General features: G+C 40.4%; 1 protein-coding gene across 1 annotated transcript in view; it reads right to left on the reverse strand.

The window, feature by feature from the left end:
* Positions 1 to 20,367, reverse strand: part of LOC124786410 (eukaryotic initiation factor 4A-III) — a 60,513-nt gene that overhangs the window by 35,481 nt on the left and 4,665 nt on the right. The window contains exons 2-3 of the mRNA XM_047254261.1: positions 18,817 to 19,019; positions 5,851 to 5,983 (exon numbers count right to left, since the gene is read on the reverse strand). Coding sequence (XP_047110217.1) covers positions 5,851 to 5,983; positions 18,817 to 19,019 — 336 coding nt within the window. The remainder of the gene's footprint in view (positions 1 to 5,850; positions 5,984 to 18,816; positions 19,020 to 20,367) is intronic.

Here is a 20,367-nt window from a genome sequence, read left to right on the forward strand (position 1 = left end):
GAACCACTCGGCCACAGCGGCCGGCTTTTTTTTCCCCACCCCACTCTTGTTTATGTTTTATTGTTGCAGTGTTATTTTGCAGCACAGGGATACAGTAATATTCTTAGTTAAAGTATCAGTTTTTACCAGTCAAAATTACAAAAACTTAACTGAAAACTAAAACAAGGAAAAATTCCTGCATTTTTCCATTTTCTCCCAGATGAAAAAATTCCTGGATTTCCTGGGGTGTATACACACTGAGAAACATATGATTTTGACCTTTTCTGGAAGTGAAATTCCCTTACATCTACTTCTACATACATACTCCATAAGCCACAGCATGGTGCGTGGTGGAGGGTACCCTGTATCACTGCAAGTCATTTCCTTTTCTGTTCTACTAACAAATACAGTGAGGGAAAAATGACTGCCTCTGTATGAGCCCCAATGTCTCTAATCGTATCTTTGTGGTACTTACAAGAAATGTATGTTGGCAGGCAGTAGCATCATGCTGCAGGCAGCCTCAAATGCAAATTTCCTAAATTTCCTCAACAGTAGTGCTCCTCGAAAAGAAAGTCTCTTTCCTTCCAGTGATCCCCATTTGAGTTCCTGAAGCATTTCCTGGTAATTGTGTGTTGTTCAAACATACCAGTAACAAATCTAGCAAACCACCCTATTTATAATTTTGATGTCTTCCTTTAATCCGACCTGATATGGATCCCAAACACTTTAACAGTACTCAACATCTCACATTGGTGTCCTATATGCAGTCTCTTTTACAGATGAACTAAACTTTCCTAAATTCTGCCAATAAATTAGTCAACCATTCGCCTTCCCTCCTATAATCTTTATATGCTCATTCCATTTCATACTGTTTTGCAGTGTTATGCCTAGATGTTTTATCAACATTACTGTGTCAAGCAGCACACTACTAATGCTGTACTTGAACATTATGGGTTTGTTTTTCCTATTCATCTGCATTAACTTAGTTTTCTACACTTAGAGACAGCTGCCATTCAATACACCAATTAGAAATTTTGTCTAAGCCTCTTGTACACTCCTACAGTCACTCAACGACACCTTTCCATACACCACAGCATCACCAGCAAACAGTAACAGACTGCTGCTTACCCTGTCCATCATCATTTATGTATACAGAAAATACAGTGGTCCTATCACAATTCGCTGGGGCACTCCTGATGATGCCCTTGTCTCTGATGAATACTTGCCGTCGAGGATAAAATATTGGGTTCTGTTACTTAAAAAGTCTTTAAGCCACTCACATGTCTGGGAACATATTCTGAATGCTTGTACATTCATAAACAGTTGGCAGTGTGGTGCCGTATCAAATGCTTTATGGAAATCTGAGAATGGAATTAAAAGTGAGGATGAATGCGCCAGTGTCTATCTTGTTGCATCAGTGTACATGGTGTATGAAATGAATCTCTTGCCTTTCAAAGTGTCTGCATAGTCATTGTCCTCCTGCTGTGTTAGGTTTCAGTGAAAAATTAATCTCTGTACCACGTTGAGGTCCTTATTGGATGTGTGCTAATAGGCACATCACCAAGTTGTTTACCAGGATGTAACTGAAAGGGCTGCATAGGATTTGCTGTCTTAACTGAGATGGAATCACTTCATAATTTGCCAAGGGAAGCGAGTTTGCCAAATATGTTTCCAATGTTCTCCACAAAGAACCTAGGTTGGGTAGAGAGTAAGGACCCTCACATTTTCGGATGTAACTAAAAACTGAGGGGAGTAACTGTTTTCAAGTTGCTGGGTGACAGAGGAGGGAAATTTCCTAGGGTAGTAATGATCATCATAGGATTGCAGTCTTTATGAAGAGAGTATGCCCTCGCCTCACAGCCACTGGATGGGAATTTTGGTTGTATCACGATGTCAATATCCACCAAGACGCCACCTACTCCCAAGTGAAGGCTCTCCTCACATGCGCCATGCAGCTAGAACAAAGGGTAATTGCTGTGATGGCCAGTGTCCTGACCTCTGGTGCTCCCCAAATGGACAGGCACCTAGTTCCTGGCATATGCAGGGAGGTGCCAGCTCAGGCAACAATAGTGCAATCCCTGCGTGGCCAGGGCACTACCACCATCATGAAAGTACCTGACAACCCACCACATGGACTGGTTACCATGCTGTGTATTGGGTGACCTTCCCCTCATGACCTGCACATTCTGCAAAATAATACTGAGGAGGAGGAGATCATATGCATATTTGGTGACAAAATATAAATTAATCATAATATGTGGTTAAAATAACACAAACAAAATGGAGAAAGCCATAATCAATGCCCTATGAACAAGCGAGATTGTCAGCAGTGAATCTGTCCTAGACAATAAGTCTGAGAAAAAATAAAATCAGAGTATAAACTGCAGCCCACCGAAGGAAGAAGTACTGCGGAAACTTGAAGTCTCGCACTCACAATAGAGTTGGGAGTCCCCTGGGAGAAACACTGCTGTTGTGGTCTTCAGTCCAATGACTGGTTTGATGCAGCTCTCCATGGTAGATTATCCTTTGCAAGCCTCTTCATCTTTGCAAAACTACCACAACCTAATTCATTTGGACATGCTGACCATATTCAAGTCTTTGTCTCCCTCTACAGTTTTTACCTTCTCACTTCCTTCCAACAAAAACTGGCAATGCCTTGACTTCTCAGGAGCAAAGCCTTTCTTTTGGTCAACTTGTGGCATAAATCTCTCTTTTTCCTATTTGATTTTGTACCATCTCATTCGTTATTTTATCTACCAACCCAACGTTCAGCTCTCTTCTACAACACCACATTTCAAAACCTATTCTCTTCTTGTCTTAACTGCTTGTCATTGTCATTTTACTTCCATACTATGCTATACTCCACACAAATACCCTCAGAAAAGACTTTGTAACACTTAAATGGATATTAAATGTTAACAAATTCATCTTTATCAGAAACACTGTTACTGTTGTCAGTCTGCATTTTACATCCTCTGCACCTCAAACCTCAGGGACTTTCTTTTCAAATTGGTCTTACTTGGTTCTGTCAATTTTTTTCTTATATAACTTCCCCCTCATCTCTGCCTCTTCTTCTTGTATAATACTGTTTGCTTCCCTTAGATCTTCTATATATTCCTTCCACCTTTCAGAGGCTCTATTTCCTTTCTTTTGATTCATTTGCTACATTTTTATACTTCCTCCTTTTGTCAAATAGGTTCAATATCTTCTGAGCTATTCAGGGATTTCTAGCAGGCCTTATCCTTCAAACTATGTGATGCTCTGTTGCCTTCACTATTTCATCTCTTAAAGCTATCCATTCCTCATCTGCTGTATTGCTTTCCACTGTTTCAGTCCTACTTTGTCCAATGATCTCTCTTAACTCTCATCATCCTCTGGTTTCTTTAATTTATCCAGATCCGATCCCCTTAATTTCCTCAGTTTTAATCTGCAGCTCATAACCAATAAATTATGGTCAATGAAATTGTTAGTTTACATCACTATAAAAATTTTATTTTATTTTTTAAAATACACCTTAACATGTTTTGGCCGCAGCCATCATTAGAATCTGTCAGAAACAGAAAGAGTGAGAAATAATATTTCTAAAATAATTACAAACACATTGCATGCAAATGAAATTAAGATACACAACATTTTTAAAAAACTTGATACACTGTATCTCATCAGTGTCATGTTGCAGAAATATTACTTCTCATTTGTTCTAGTAATCTGGAAGATTCTGATGATGGCTGTGGCTGAAACATGTTAAGATATTATGAAAAACCAAAAAAACAAAAAATAAAGTTATAATAGTGATCAAGATGGAAAATCAATTACACTGACTACTGATAATGACTGTGCCGACTCATACAATGATTTTATGATCCAAGTCCACATTAGCCCCTGGAAATGTCTTACAGTCTTAAATCTCTCACCATTATAAAACTGATCTGAAACTTTCCATTGTTCCCAGGTCTCTTCTACATATTCAACAACCTTTTGTGATTCTTAAACTGAGAGTTAGTGAAGATCAAATTATGCTTGGTGCAAAATTCTACCAGGTGGCTCTCTCTTCGATTCTTTTCCCTCATTCCATGTACACCTACTATTTTTTCCTTCTCTTCCAGTTCCTACTATCAAATTCCAGCCTTTTCCTTCTTCTTGGTGCCATACACTTGTAGTGTGTCGGCTACTCACAGGCAGCATTCCCTTGCTTCTTGACACAGCTCTTCGAAGTTGTTGATGGCAGCCCATGTCTTGATATTCTGTGACCATGATTGCTTCCTTCTACCTGGTGGGGGCTTTCCTTCTATTCTGCCTAGAAATAATTGCAAAAGTTCATATTTCTTTCCTCTCATGTGCCCCAGGAACGATGTTTTTCTTTTTTTTTAATTGTCCCCATTAGTTCTCTACCCAATGCAGCACTACGCAGGACTTCAGCATTGCTCACTGTCTATTGATAGCATAAAACTGGAGCTGCACAGATACACCACTGCTGCTGAGGAGCCATCTGTCTGTTCAAATGGTTGAGCACTATGGGACTTCACTTCTGAGGTCATCAGTCCCCTAGAACAGGGGCGGGCAGGAATCCTTCACGTGTGCGGTGCATTTGCACGCGTGCAGTTAACAGGTGTTCTGCGTGCACACAGGGGCAAGCTGGCCACCCGCTTACCTCCCCTCCCCACCATACCTTCTGTCCACTCCTTCCTCTGTAATGAGTTTTGTTTTTCTAGCTTGCTTTATTGAATGATGGAATAAGGTTAGCAGGAGTGCTTGAAATAAATCATGGTTTGAAAGAGTATCTATTAACTACAATACGTTTTATTTAATTATCACAGGTGGAGTTTACAATAAGTTTAATATCTGGAACAGAATTTCTGCATACAGACAAACGCAAACAGTTACGTAAATTTTCATCATCACTTATGTTTGCTCTTAACCGAGGCTTAAGAATTCAGCAAATGGTTTTCCAGCTCTCACTATATTAAGCGCAATTTTATAGCTGGCACGTACCGCTGGGCTATTATTGTTGTCATCCTGAAAAATTGAAAACAGTGCTCCATAAAATGTTAAATCAGTTAGATGAGAGACATGACGAGAGAAAGTCGCATATCTCTCGTGACAGCAGCAACTAGGACAGATGCATCTAATATCGTCAGTTCGCTCTTCTTAAGCTCAGTCAATTTCCCCATCCGCTCAGAATCCAACAATAAATTGTACTCGTCCTTGTGAAATTTGTTATAATGGCCTTCAATACTAAACTTCCGCTGACCAGCGAGAATACTGCCACATATTAAACATTTCGAATTTTCACGTTTTTGCACAACGAAAAAATTATTCTCCCATTACTTTTTAAAAGATAGCAAATCTCCACATCTCCGTTTCCTTGATTCACTCTGCATTTTCCGGTCCTTGAAATACAACATTCACTATGTAGTGGTCGCTTCGCATCAACGTCCACGGCTTAGCCTTGTACTACACTGCCGCAACCTGCCGGCTGTCGCCACTGCCCCATTCGACGATTGCACGCGAGCAGCACACGTGCAGCGCTGCGCGCTCACGAGCCGCGTGCAACGTTTGCCTGCCCCTGCCCTAGAACTTAGAACTACTTAAACCTAACTAACCTAATGACATCACACACATCCATGCCCGAGGCAGGATTCGAAGCTGCGACCGTAGCGGTGGTGTGGTTCCATACTGTAGCGCTTAGAACCGCTCGTCCACACCAGCCGGCCCATCTGTCTGTCTCAACCCATCTAAATAGGATGGGTGGGGGTGGGGGGGGGGGGGGCATGACAACACAATTAAATAATTGTCCACTATTTTGCTATGCATCATTTGTACACTCAAGAAACACTTCTCAATAGCTGAAACAAGTGGTTATCAACTTACCAAATACTCGTCCTGGTGTACCGGAAACAACATGTTGACCATAATCCAACTTTCTTATGTCCTCACCTAAATTAGTACCACCAATGCATGCATGACACTGGACATTCATGAAGTCACCCAACGCCAAAATAACCTGCAAATATTAAACAACATAAGACTATTTTTTCAATGCAAGTCACTCAACACAATAGTTTGGAACATAACTAAGCATTAATAATGTTATAAACTTGTATCCACATAAAATAAAAATACATAAACACAAATGGCAGACTACACAAATACTTTCTTTTCCTTCTTTGTTGTCTTCAATATTCTTCACAATTTACCTTTTTAAAATGTCTACCTAGATAATTAGTTATGCTCATTCCTTCCCTAATTTGCATTACACTAAAAAACATTTTAATATTGTTATCCTCAATATCCCCCCCCATGAACCATGGACCTTGCCGTTGGTGGGGAGGCTTGCGTGCCTCAGCGATACAGATAGCCGTACCGTAGGTGCAACCACAACGGAGGGGTATCTGTTGAGAGGCCAGACAAACGTGTGGTTCCTGAAGAGGGGCAGCAGCCTTTTCAGTAGTTGCAAGGGCAACAGTCTGGATGATTGACTGATCTGGCCTTGTAACAATAACCAAATGGCCTTGCTGTGCTGGTACTGCGAACGGCTGAAAGCAAGGGGAAACTACAGCCGTAATTTTTCCCGAGGTCATGCAGCTTTACTGTATGATTACATGATGATGGCGTCCTCTTGGGTAAAATATTCCGAAGGTAAAATAGTCCCCCATTCGGTTCTCCGGGCGGGGACTACTCAAGAGGATGTCGTTATCAGGAGAAAGAAAACTGGCGTTCTACGGATCGGACCGTGGAATGTCAGATCCCTTAATCGGGCAGGTAGGTTAGAAAATTTAAAAAGGGAAATCGATAGGTTGAAGTTAGATATAGTGGGAATTAGTGAAGTTCGGTGGCAGGAGGAACAAGACTTCTGGTCAGGTGACTACAGGGTTATAAACACAAAATCAAATAGGGGTAATGCAGGAGTAGGTTTAATAATGAATAGGAAAATAGGAATGCGGGTAAGCTACTACAAACAGCATAGTGAACGCATTATTGTGGCCAAGATAGATACGAAGCCCACGCCTACTACAGTACTACAAGTTTATATGCCAACTAGCTCTGCAGATGACGAAGAAATTGAAGAAATGTATGATGAAATAAAAGAAATTATTCAGATTGTGAAGGGAGACAAAAATTTAATAGTCATGGGTGACTGGAATTCGAGTGTAGGAAACGGGAGAGAAGGAAACATAGTAGGTGAATATGGATTGGGGGACAGAAATGAAAGAGGAAGCCGCCTGGTAGAATTTTGCACAGAGCACAACATAATCATAACTAACACTTGGTTTAAGAATCACGAAAGACGGTTGTATACATGGAAGAACCCTGGAGATACTAAAAGGTATCAGATAGATTATATAATGGTAAGACAGAGATTTAGGAACCAGGTTTTAAATTGTAAGACATTTCCAGGGGCAGATGTGGACTCTGACCACAATCTATTGGTTATGACCTGTAGATTAAAACTGAAGAAACTGCAAAAAGGTGGGAATTTAAGGAGATGAGACCTGGATAAACTGAAAGAACCAGAGATTGTACAGAGATTCAGGGAGAGCATAAGGGAGCAATTGACAGGAATGGGGGAAATAAATACAGTAGAAGAAGAATGGGTAGCTTTGAGGGATGAAGTAGTGAAGGCAGCAGAGGATCAAGTAGGTAAAAAGACGAGGGCTAGTAGAAATCCTTGGGTAACAGAAGAAATATTGAATTTAATTGATGAAAGGAGAAAATATAAAAATGCAGTAAGTGAAACAGGCAAAAAGGAATACAAACGTCTCAAAAATGAGATCGACAGGAAGTGCAAAATGGCTAAGCAGGGATGGCTAGAGGACAAATGTAAGGATGTAGAGGCCTATCTCACTAGGCGTAAGATAGATACCGCCTACAGGAAAATTAAAGAGACCTTTGGAGATAAGAGAACGACTTGTATGAATATCAAGAGCTCAGATGGAAACCCAGTTCTAAGCAAAGAAGGGAAAGCAGAAAGGTGGAAGGAGTATATAGAGGGTCTATACAAGGGCGATGTACTTGAGGACAATATTATGGAAATGGAAGAGGATGTAGATGAAGATGAAATGGGAGATATGATACTGCGTGAAGAGTTTGACAGAGCACTGAAAGACCTGAGTCGAAACAAGGCCGCCGGAGTAGACAACATTCCTTTAGAACTACTGATAACCTTGGGAGAGCCAGTCCTGACAAAACTCTACCATCTGGTGAGCAAGATGTATGAAACAGGCGAAATACCCTCAGACTTCAAGAAGAATATAATAATTCCAATCCCAAAGAAAGCAGGTGTTGACAGATGTGAAAATGACCAAACTATCAGCTTAATAAGCCACAGCTGCAAAATACCAACACGAATTCTTTACAGACGAATGGAAAAACTAGTAGAAGCCAACCTCGGGGAAGATCAGTTTGGATTCCGTAGAAACACTGGAACACGTGAGGCAATACTGACCTTACGACTTATCTTAGAAGAAAGATTAAGGAAAGGCAAACCTACGTTTCCAGCATTTGTAGACTTAGAGAAAGCTTTTGACAATGTTGACTGGAATACTCTCTTTCAAATTCTAAAGGTGGCAGGGGTAAAATACAGGGAGCGAAAGGCTATTTACAATTTGTACAGAAACCAGATGGCAGTTATAAGAGTCGTGGGACATGAAAGGGAAGCAGTGGTTGGGAAGGGAGTAAGACAGGGTTGTAGCCTCTCCCCGATGTTGTTCAATCTGTATATGGAGCAAGCAGTAAAGGAAACAAAAGAAAAATTCGGAGTAGGTATTAAAATTCATGGAGAAGAAATAAAAACTTTGAGGTTCGCCGATGACATTGTAATTCTGTCAGAGACAGCAAAGGACTTGGAAGAGCAGTTGAATGGAATGGACAGTGTCTTGAAAGGAGGATATAAGATGAACATCAACAAAAGCAAAACAAGGATAATGGAATGTAGTCTAATTAAGTCGGGTGATGCTGAGGGAATTAGATTAGGAAATGAGGCACTTAAAGTAGTAAAGGAGTTTTGCTATTTGGGGAGCAAAATAACTGATGATGGTCGAAGTAGAGAGGATATAAAATGTAGGCTGGCAATGGCAAGGAAAGCGTTTCTGAAGAAGAGAAATTTGTTAACATCCAGTATTGATTTAAGTGTCAGGAAGTCATTTCTGAAAGTATTCGTATGGAGTGTAGCCATGTATGGAAGTGAAACATGGACAATAAATAGTTTGGACAAGAAGAGAATAGAAGCTTTCGAAATGTGGTGCTACAGAAGAATGCTGAAGATTAGATGGGTAGATCACATAACTAATGAGGAAGTATTGAATAGGATTGGGGAGAAGAGGAGTTTGTGGCACAACTTGACCAGAAGAAGGGATCGGTTGGTAGGACATGTTCTGAGGCATCAAGGGATCACCAATTTAGTATTGGAGGGCAGTGTGGAGGGTAAAAATCGTAGAGGGAGACCAAGAGATGAATACACTAAGCAGATTCAGAAGGATGTAGGTTGCAGTAGGTACTGGGAGATGAAAAAGCTTGCACAGGATAGAGTAGCATGGAGAGCTGCATCAAACCAGTCTCAGGACTGAAGACCACAACAACAACATCCGCAATATGCTTCACAAAAATTAAAGCTCTTTTCAACAACACAACAATGAGCACACACTTTGTGGCATAAAAGTTTTGGCCACAGAGCGAAAATGTACATCTTATGGCAAATTTAGAAAAATAATAACTTTTTATTGTATAACTCCACAAAGTTGAGTGACAGCTCAAAAGATTGCTAATACAGTGTAGAATGTTAATATAATATGAAAAACTGATGATATTTAAATCTGGAATGTCACTGACTGGAATAGAATTGTCTTCAGTGACCAGTCCCACTTCAAATTGAGCTCCAAAGACCAGCAGAGATGGGTCTGAGACGTCTCGAACAGCAGTGGCTTACCAAAATGACTCATCTGCCACATGGCCAGGCAATTTGGAGTGATCGTCTGCAGGTGTCATTTCTTTTCATAGCAGGACCCCTTGCAGCACAGAGGTACATCAATGATATTCCATGTCCTGTCTCATTGTTCTTCGTGACAAGGCATCCTGGCCTTACATTTCGACATGATAATGTTCTCCCCCCCCCCCCCCCCCCCCAACCAGCTCAGGATTTTGATGATCCAATGTGCCGATTCAATCAAGTTTGGCACAATATTCTTCTGGAGGACACCCAACAACTCTTTATCAATTAATGCCAAGCCAAACAATTGCTTGCATAAGCGCCAGAGGCGGACCAATGTGTTACTGACTTGCTCAGTTTGTGAAGCTCTTGCTCTTCAATAAATCATTCAGTTTTTTTTTTTTAAATTGTAATCATTTGTTTGTCTGTACATGCACATCACATATCCTGATTTCCACCCCATTCAGTTAATTCCTCTATGGTGTGTCTATATTTCGTCAGAGTGTATTTATGCTCCTAAGAATAATTACTGTATTTATAGATTGCGGCAGAAGCAATAACTGCAGAAAATTTATAAACACACAGCAGTACATGTGCTGTCATTTGACACGTACAACTCATCTATAAACTGAAAAACTTTCAAATGGTAATGCAAAATCTGGTTTCAGCACCTTATAAATGTGGTCAATGTGACCAAATAACTGGCGAAAGAGGGTTGTGAGCATCCTCTGCTAGTGAGTGGCGCAGATACACATTTGATAGCCAGCAACAGCATGGTATGGGTCAAGGAGGTGTTCAAGAGATGAGCATTGTAACTGCCATGCTGTTGGACGCTATGGTGTGAGGCTTATAATCATTTGATTTCGTAGAGACTTATTTTATGCAGACAGTGTTGGACTTTAAAATTCTTTGATGAAGTTCGGACTAGTATGATCGAGGACTGATCAGTTGTGCATCGATCAATACCTCTCTAGACCATATATGTGACTTGCAGTGTGCTGTTGCATTTTGAGAATATAATAAATTCAATGAACTTTGATAAACTGTCTAACTTGGAAAGAGACCCTGTCTGTTTCCTTCTTGATATGGACTGTTGCTTAGAGATTTGATGAATTTGCTTATTTTCCAGCGAATGTATAGAATAAGCAACTGATTCCTACATCTACATCTATACTCCGCAAGCCACCCAATGGTGTGTGGCATAGGGCACTTTACGTGCCACTGTCATTACCTCCTTTTTCTGTTCCAGTCGCGTATGGTTCGCGGGAAGAACGACTGTCTGAAAGCCTACATGCGTGCTCGAATCTCTCTAATTTTACATTCGTGATCTCCTTGGGAGGTATAAGTAGGGGGAAGCAATATATTCGATACCTCATCCAGAAACGCACCCTCTCGAAACCTGGCGAGCAAGCTACACCGCGATGCAAAGCGCCTCTCTTGCAGAGTCTGCCACTTGAGTTTGCTAAACATCGCTATCACGGTTACCAAATAACCCTGTGACAAAACGTGCCGCTCTTCTTTGGATCTTCTCTATTTCCTCTGTCAACCCGATCTGGTACGGATCCCACACTGATGAGCAATACTCAAGTATAGGTCGAACGAGTGTTTTGTAAGCCACCTCCTTTGTTGATGGACTACATTTTCTAAGGACTCTCCCAATCAATCTCAATTCGGTACCCGCCTCACCAACAATCAATTCTATATGATCATTCCACTTCAAATCGTTCCGCACGCATACTCCCAGATATTTTACAGAAGTAACTGCTACCAGTGTTTGTTCTGCTATCATGTAATCATACAATAAAGGATCCTTCTTTCTATGTATTCGCAATACATTACATTTGTCTATGTCAAGGGTCAGTTGCCACTCCCTGCACCAAGTACCTATCTGCTGCAGATCTTTCTGCATTTCGCTACAATTTTCTAATGCTGCAACTTCTCTGTATACTATAGCATCATCTGCGAAAAGCCACATGGAACTTCTGACACTATCTACTAGGTCATTTATACATATTGTGAAATGCAATGGTCCCATAACACTCCCCTGTGGCACGCCAGAGGTTACTTTAATGTCTGTAGACGTCTCTCCATTGATAACAACATGCTGTGTTCTGTTTGCTAAAAACTCTTCAATCCAGCCACACAGCTGGTCTGATATTCCTTAGGCTCTTACTTTGTTTATCAGGTGACAGTGTGGAACTGTATCAAACGCTTTCCGGAAGTCAAGGAAAATAGCATCTACCTGGGAGCCTGTATCTAATATTTTCTGGATCTCATGAACAAATAAAGCGAGTTGGGTCTCACACGATCGCTGTTTCTGGAATCCATGTTGATTCCTACAGAGGAGATTCTGGGTTTCCAAAAACGACATGATACTCGAGCAAAAAACATGTTCTAAAATTCTACAACAGATCAACGTCAGAGATACAGGTCTATAGTTTTGCGCATCTGCTCGACGACCCTTCTTGAAGACTGGGACTACCTGTGATCTTTTCCAATCATTTGGAACCTTCCGTTCCTCTAGAGACTTGCGGTACACAGCTGTTAGAAGGGGGGGCAAGTTCTTTCGCGTACTCTATGTAGAATTGAATTGGTATCCTGTCAGGTCCAGTGGACTTTCCTCTGTTGAGTGATTCCAGTTGATTTTCTATTCCTTGGTCACTTATTTCGATGTCAGCCATTTTTTCATTTGTGCGAGGATTTATAGAAGGAACTGCAGTGCAGTCTTCCTCTGTGAAACAGCTTTGGAAAAAGGTGTTTAGTATTTCAGCTTTACACATGTCATCCTCTGTTTCAATGCCATCATCATCCCGGAGTGTCTGGATATGGTGTTTCGAGCCACTTACTGATTTAACGTAAGACCAGAACTTCCTAGGATTTTCTGTCAAGTCGGTACATAGAATTTTACTTTCGAATTCACTGAACACTTCACGCATAGCCCTCCTTACACTAACTTTGACATCGTTTAGCTTCTGTTTGTCTGAGAGGTTTTGGCTGCGTTTACACTTGGAGTGAAGCTCTCTTTGCTTTCGCAGTAGTTTCCTAACTTTGTTGTTGAACCACGGTGGGTTTTTCCCGTCCCTCACAGTTTTACTCGGCACATACCAGTCTAAAACGCATTTTACGATTGCCTCTGTAGGAATGCAGAATAGTGCAGAAACAGACTTCCCGATTGTCTCACTGAATATTTCATTCAGTTACCATAGGTAGCATAATGTAGCAGCTGTTTCCAAGCTTGTAAAAGTTTCATCGAGCCACATTACTTGACAGTGACACAGCATCTGAAAGTTACCTCTGTCCTTAAGTTTTGTACACCAGTGTATAATCTGCAACTTGCTCTACCACAGAAGGTACTGTCTACAGAATTATTATTATGCAAGTGGTAGCCTGAGCAAATTGAAACACCAATTTCCCATTAATATCATCATTGTAATGACATGGGCGTATTAGCAGATAATAACCTGGGAAAAAAATTGAACACATATTTCCATGGGGAACTTCTGCTCCATACCAAGGAATGTATGTTAGGTGACAGTACCACACCTGGATATTACTAAATGTTTACAGTTTAGAAGCTTTACCTTCGAGACAGACAGAGAGAGAGAGAGAGAGAGAGAGAGAGAGAGAGAGAGAGAGAGAGAAACATTGAACAATCCACGTATAACAGCTGCAACACTGAGCAAAGGAGAAAAGCAACGGCATTGTGGTCAAGTGGTCACTGTGTTTGACTGTGAAGTGGGTGAGCTGTATTCAAATTTGTGTCTGTGTCATCATGTAACATCTGTGTGTAATCTGCAACCGTGGGGTGTAAGGAAGGGACCTACAATGAAAGTTGATTCTGCACAATTATTCTGTTAGGAGCCAAAAGAAAGCAGCTATCGAATGGGAACAGCAAATGTTTGATGACAATGTGACAAATCAACGGAATCCTCCACTGGAAAACATGTCTGGTGTGTCATACACGCCATTAGCGACAGTACATGTGTTATATGATTGGAATCTCTTTATCAACGCACCTAATTTGTATGACTGGTAAGTGAGTGAGATATGCCTCCATACCCGATTTAGGTGTTCGTATGAATGTGAATAAGATGACTAACAGGAACTGATGAAAACAACAGTTCATCACATACGCTGCCAAAAAATGAATGCAACAGTTTCACAATCACACAGTTTCTCTGTGCTCTGTCAAAATTTAATTTTTGAAGTTGTGTTCAAGTTTGGAAGGTTTGACTCTTAAATTTCTTTGTTGTAACGTAGTTCACATCCGTTTATTTGTTGTTTTCATTTCTGTGAAACATCTATGTTGTTTCTCATATGCTCTCCCTATTCATCACATTTACTTGTGATGGTAATGTATTCTTACCATATGGCCTATATTCTACACCTAACGTATAGTATGACAACTACCAAGACTACAGAAACAGAATAATCATTTCAATGACAGGATGAACAGTTCATAAAGTTGTGAGAAAAGAAAATAAAAATAAATGGTGCGGGGTTTAGAACCCGGTTTGTCCGTTTCGCAGTCTGATGCCGTGACCTATTAGCCACTGGTCTTATGAATTACTCAATGTTGCACTTGCTGATCTTTCACCATTCACTGTTTCTACTCTCTCTCTCTCTCTCTCTCTCTGTATGCCTTCTTCCTTTTTCCACACTTCATCTGTGTTCAATTTTTGATGGGCCATCTTATCACTAAATATGAGGGAGGTGCGATGGGGAGGTTACCTTGTAAGATGTGTTGTTATGATTTGTTATCAGGTAATAAGCACACGGGGCAAAATATTTGTCAACCACTTAAAAGAGCATACTGGTCACTTCAGAGTGCTACAGATGCGAGTGGAACTAGTACCAAGCCGTCATGTGACCATTCACTGGTGATGTCAGTCGTGGCAGTGGGGACATGAAGATACCACAAATGGCAGAAAGGAGACGACGTGTTTCGACATTCCCATGACGACACCACGGAAAACACTGCCCAATTCATTCACATATTAATGCAGACTGTCCAAGTTGTCCACAAGGAACAGTTTACCACTTGTGGCCACAAAACACAGTGGAAGGGCAGTAGTCTTAAGAAATCCTCATCACCAGGCACCAGATACAAGTAATTCTTATCAATGACAACTGGTTTTAAAACAGACACGAAACATTGCTGTCACTGGATCCAGGTCCATTTCAATCAGTTTATGAGAAAACATTGCAAAGGAAACTGTTTGCAATAGACATTTGGAGTCTGGTATCTTGCCAAAGGCCGTTACCACAGCAACACAAACAATGCACACAGAACAAATACCACAGAAAATCAACAGCTGCTAACTGGAGAGATGCAGTGTGTTCCAGTGTGTCACACTTTTGCCTACTTTCAAATAATACAACACAATGAATGCACCAATGGCCCAATGAAGCATTTAAAACACAATGTAGGGAGCAAAACGACTTGAGCCACTCACTCTAGTCACCAAGAACGTTAACCATGCTGTCCATTTCACCATTATTATTGCCCTTCCTTCTACAATTCCAGCAGGAGCATGCTGCAGACAGTACCACCTTTCAAGATGATAACCCCCATACTCAGAGATGCATTAACAAATTCTCAGGCACCCTATAACATCTGGACTGACATTTTAAATCAACCAAACCTTAATCCCAAAGAAAATGTCTGGGATCATTTCAAACAGTGGGTGAAACACAGCAATAAGCACTCCTGTAATTTGGTAATTCTATAGGCTTTTTGTCCAGCGCAGTTTTAACTGAAGACTGCGTCTGAAGTAACAAGAAAATTTCAGAACGGAGCACCAGGGCTATAGTAGATGTTAAATATTTCTGTCTCACAGTGTTATTGTTGTTGTGGTCTTCAGTCCTGAGACTGGTTTGATGCAGCTCTCCATGCCACTCTGTCCTGTGCAAGCTTCTTCATCTCCCAGTACCTACTGCAACCTACATCCTTCTGAATCTGCTTAGTGTATTCATCTCTTGATCTCCCTCTACGATTTTTACCCTCCAATACTAAATTGGTGTTCCCTTGATGCCTCAGAACATGTCCTACCAACCGATCCCTTCTTCTGGTCAAGTTGTGCCACAAACTTCTCTCCTCCCCAATCCTATTCAATACTTCCTCATTAGTTATGTGATCTACCCATCTAATCTTCAGCATTCTTTTATAGCACCACATTTCGAAAGCTTCTATTCTCTTCTTGTCCAAACTATTTATCATCCATGTTTCACTTCCATACATGGCTACACTCCATACAAATACTTTCAGAAACGCCTTCCTGACATTTAAATCTATACTCCATGTTAACAAATTTCTCTTCTTCAGAAACGCTTTCCTTGCCATTGCCAGTCTACATTTTATATCCTCTCTACTTCGACCATCATCAGTTATTTTGCTCCCCAAATAGCAAAACTCCTTTACTACTTTAAGTGTCTCATTTCCTAATCTAATTCCCTCAGCATCACCCGACTTAATTAGACTACATTCCATTATCCTCGTTTTGCTTTTGTTGATGTTCATCTTACATCCTCCTTTCAAGACACTATCCATTCCATTCAACTGCTCTTCCAAGTCCTTTGCTGTCTCTGACAGAATTCCAATGTCATCGGCGAACCTCAAAGTTTTTATTTCTTCTCCATGAATTTTAATATCTACTCCGAATTTTTCTTTTGTTTCCTTTACTGCTTGCTCAATATACAGATTGAACAACATCGGGGAGAGGTTACAACCCTGTCTTACTCCCTTCCCAACCACTGCTTCCCTTTCATGTCCCTCGACTCTTATAACTGCCATCTGGTTTCTGTACAAATTGTAAATAGCCTTTCGCTCCCTGTATTTTACCCCTGCCACCTTTAGAATTTCCTTAATCTTGCTTCTAAGATAAGTCGTAAGGTCAGTATTGCCTCACGTGTTCCAGTGTTTCTACGGAATCCAAACTGATCTTCCCCAAGGTTGGCTTCTACTAGTTTTTCCATTCGTCTGTAAAGAATTCGTGTTAGTATTTTGCAGCCGTGGCTTATTAAACTGATAGTTCGGTAATTTTCACATCTGTCAACACCTGCTTTATTTGGGATTGGAATTATTATATTCTTCTAGAAGTCTGAGGGTATTTCGCCTGTTTCATACATCTTGCTCACCAGATGGTAGAGTTTTGTCAGGACTGGCTCTCCCAAGGTTATCAGTAGTTCTAAAGGAATGTTGTCTACTCCGGCGGCCTTGTTTCGACTCAGGTCTTTTAGTGCTCTGTCAAACTCTTCACGCAGTATCGTATCTCCCATTTCATCTTCATCTACATCCTCTTCCATTTCCATAATATTGTCCTCAAGTACATCGCCCTTCTATAGACCCTCTATATACTCCTTCCACCTTTCTGCTTTCCCTTCTTTGCTTAGAACTGGGTTTCCATCTGAGCTCTTAATATTCATACAAGTCGTTCTCTTATCTCCAGAGGTCTCTTTAATTTTCCTGTAGGCAGTATCTATCTTACCCCTAGTGAGATAAGCCTCTACATCCTTACATTTGTCCTCTAGCCATCCCTGCTTAGCCATTTTGCACTTCCTGTCGATCTCATTTTTGAGACGTTTGTATTCCTTTTTGCCTGCTTCATTTACTGCATTTTTATATTTTCTCCTTTCATCAATTAAATTCAATATTTCTTTTGTTACCCAAGGATTTCTACTAGCCCTCGTCTTTTTACCTACTTGATCCTCTGCTGCCTTCACTACTTCATCCCTCAAAGCTACCCATTCTTCTTCTACTGTACTTCTATCCTCCATTCCTGTCAATTGTTCCCTTATGCTCTCCCTGAAACTCTCTACAACCTCTGGTCCTTTCAGTTTATCCAGGTCTCATCTCCTTAAATTCCCACCTTTTTGCAGTTTCTTCAGTTTTAATCTACAGGTCATAACCAATAGATTGTGGTCAGAGTCCACATCTGCCCCTGGAAATGTCTTACAATTTAAAACCTGGTTCCTAAATCTCTGTCTTACCATTATATAATCTATCTGATACCTTTTAGTATCTCCAGGGTTCTTCCATGTATACAACCTTCTTTCATGATTCTTAAACCAAGTGTTAGTTATGATTATGTTGTGCTCTGTGCAAAATTCGACCAGGCGGCTTCCTCTTTCATTTCTGTCCCCCAATCCATATTCACCTACTACGTTTCCGTCTCTCCCTTTTCCTACACTCGAATTCCAGTCACTCATGACTATTAAATTTTCGTCACCCTTCACTATCTGAACAATTTCTTTTATTTCATCATACATTTCTTCAATTTCTTCATCTGCAGAGCTAGTTGGCATATAAACTTGTACTACTGTAGTAGGCTTGGGCTTTGGGTCGATCTTGGCCACAATAATGCGTTCACTATGCTGTTTGTAGTAGCTTACCCGCATTCCTATTTTCCTATTCATAATTAAACCTACTCCTGCTTTACCCCTATTTGATTTTGTGTTTATAACCCTGTACTCACCTGACCAGAAGTCTTGTTCCTCCTGCCACCGAACTTCACTAATTCCCACTATATCTAACTTTAACCTATCCATTTCCCTTTTTAAATTTTCTAACCTACCTGCCCGATTAAGGGATCTGACATTCCACGCTCCGATCCGTAGAACGCCAGTTTTCTTTCTCCTGATAACGACATCCTCTTGAGTAGTCCCCGCCTGGAGATCCGAATGGGGGACTATTTTACCTCCGGAATATTTTACCCAAGAGGACGTCATCATCATTTAATCATACAGTAAAGCTGCATGCTCTCACAGTAACGTCTCTGAATGCTATGGGAAACACTGGACTACTTTGCCCAAGGTGACATATTATCCAAATTTTGCAATATTAAATACTTCATACTAAGATTCCAATACACGTACATACCATCAACTTCAACAAGATAGATGCAGTAGATTACCTTTTGTATCTGTGTTGCAAGTTCTCGTGTAGGCGATAGGCAGAGGACTTGGCTCTCTCGCACAGCTGTATCTAGTGACTGAAGTATGGCAATGGAAAATGTAGCGGTTTTCCCAGTACCAGACTGTGCTTGTGCGATTACATCACGACCCTTCACTATCGGCTTGATAGCACGCTGCTGAATGGCTGATGGTTTTTCAAATCCTGTATACAACATACACCATCAGAATATTACAGACAAGAATGAAAAAGTTTAAATTAAAATCACAATATATTCTGTGAACTTTATGTTACTGCCTTATTTAATTTTATCTTGTATGCCATTTCAAATGATGCAACAAGACAATGTGATGCATTTCAGGACTGAAATGTAACTGACTATGTTCATCTTTTAGTAAACTAGTACTTACTTTCAAGATTTGTGACTGCTGGTTGAAACATACCACACTGTGCAACACTACTCCCAGCTTTCAGCAATCAGAGGCTGCTTCTTTCACAACAGAACAGGGATTGGTTGGGCAGCCATTCACATTTTTTGGTTAATGTATTGGCTGGTTTATGTTTCTCTTTGTATATTTATAAAAAAAACTTTTCTTTTTGGTAGATTTGAAAAATTATTGTCAGTCATCTTAACTGGAAGTCATCAATAGCCACATAGGCCTAAATTACTCCTGCATAGCACATTAATACTTGGCCAGAAATAAACACTGTGGTGTATGCGAGATCGATAGTAAAAAAACCACACATTCAAATAAAGATTATTTACCAGATACTCCATAAACAGAGATCAGCAGTTTTAGAATGACTGTACAGCATCTATTCATAATGATACTGATCTTACATGTAAAACTGTTGACCATGCTGTGAGCCTAGACCACTGCCTTACGGCCAGTGCTCTACCACCAATACATTTCAAGCACACCCCATCGGCTGTGTAAAAGCTTCACTTGCTATGCGCTCTTGCCTGTTCCCTCCAAGTAACAGATGCTCTTCCACAGTGATGCGAGACTAGCACTTCCAAGTGAAATGATACGCCAAAGCTAGATAGTTTCACAGACAACATATTATACAGCTGTTGCATAGCACGTAAATGTATAGCACCTGTACACATTGGAGGGGTATTTGAAAAGTCTGTTTAAGGCCCAAGTGGCACAAGCCCTAGAAACATCAAGGGATTTTTGTAAAAGTTGATGTAGTGTTAATCTGTTCTATACAATATTTCACCATAACTATTCTGCCTTGTAAAGTTTATTATATATTTTATGTATATATAGGTATCTTGAAAAATGTCACTTGACTGATACTGGTTGTATTAAACATACATTATAAAATCTTTGGTGATTGCAAGAAGCATTTCTTTAAATTTACTGATATAGTTATTTTGCTGAAAAGAGTGCAGACTTTATTACTGAAATTCACACGATAAAATTAATTTGAGCCAATTACATGGCCCGAATGAGTACACAGAATTACATAAAAAACTAACTGTTTTATCATTAATTCTTATATTGACAAGACAGAGTTCAACACATACATGTGTCGCCCCAACAAG

Source organism: Schistocerca piceifrons, chromosome 1, assembly GCF_021461385.2.
Source record: "Schistocerca piceifrons isolate TAMUIC-IGC-003096 chromosome 1, iqSchPice1.1, whole genome shotgun sequence".
NCBI classification, from domain to species: Eukaryota; Metazoa; Arthropoda; class Insecta; order Orthoptera; family Acrididae; genus Schistocerca; species Schistocerca piceifrons.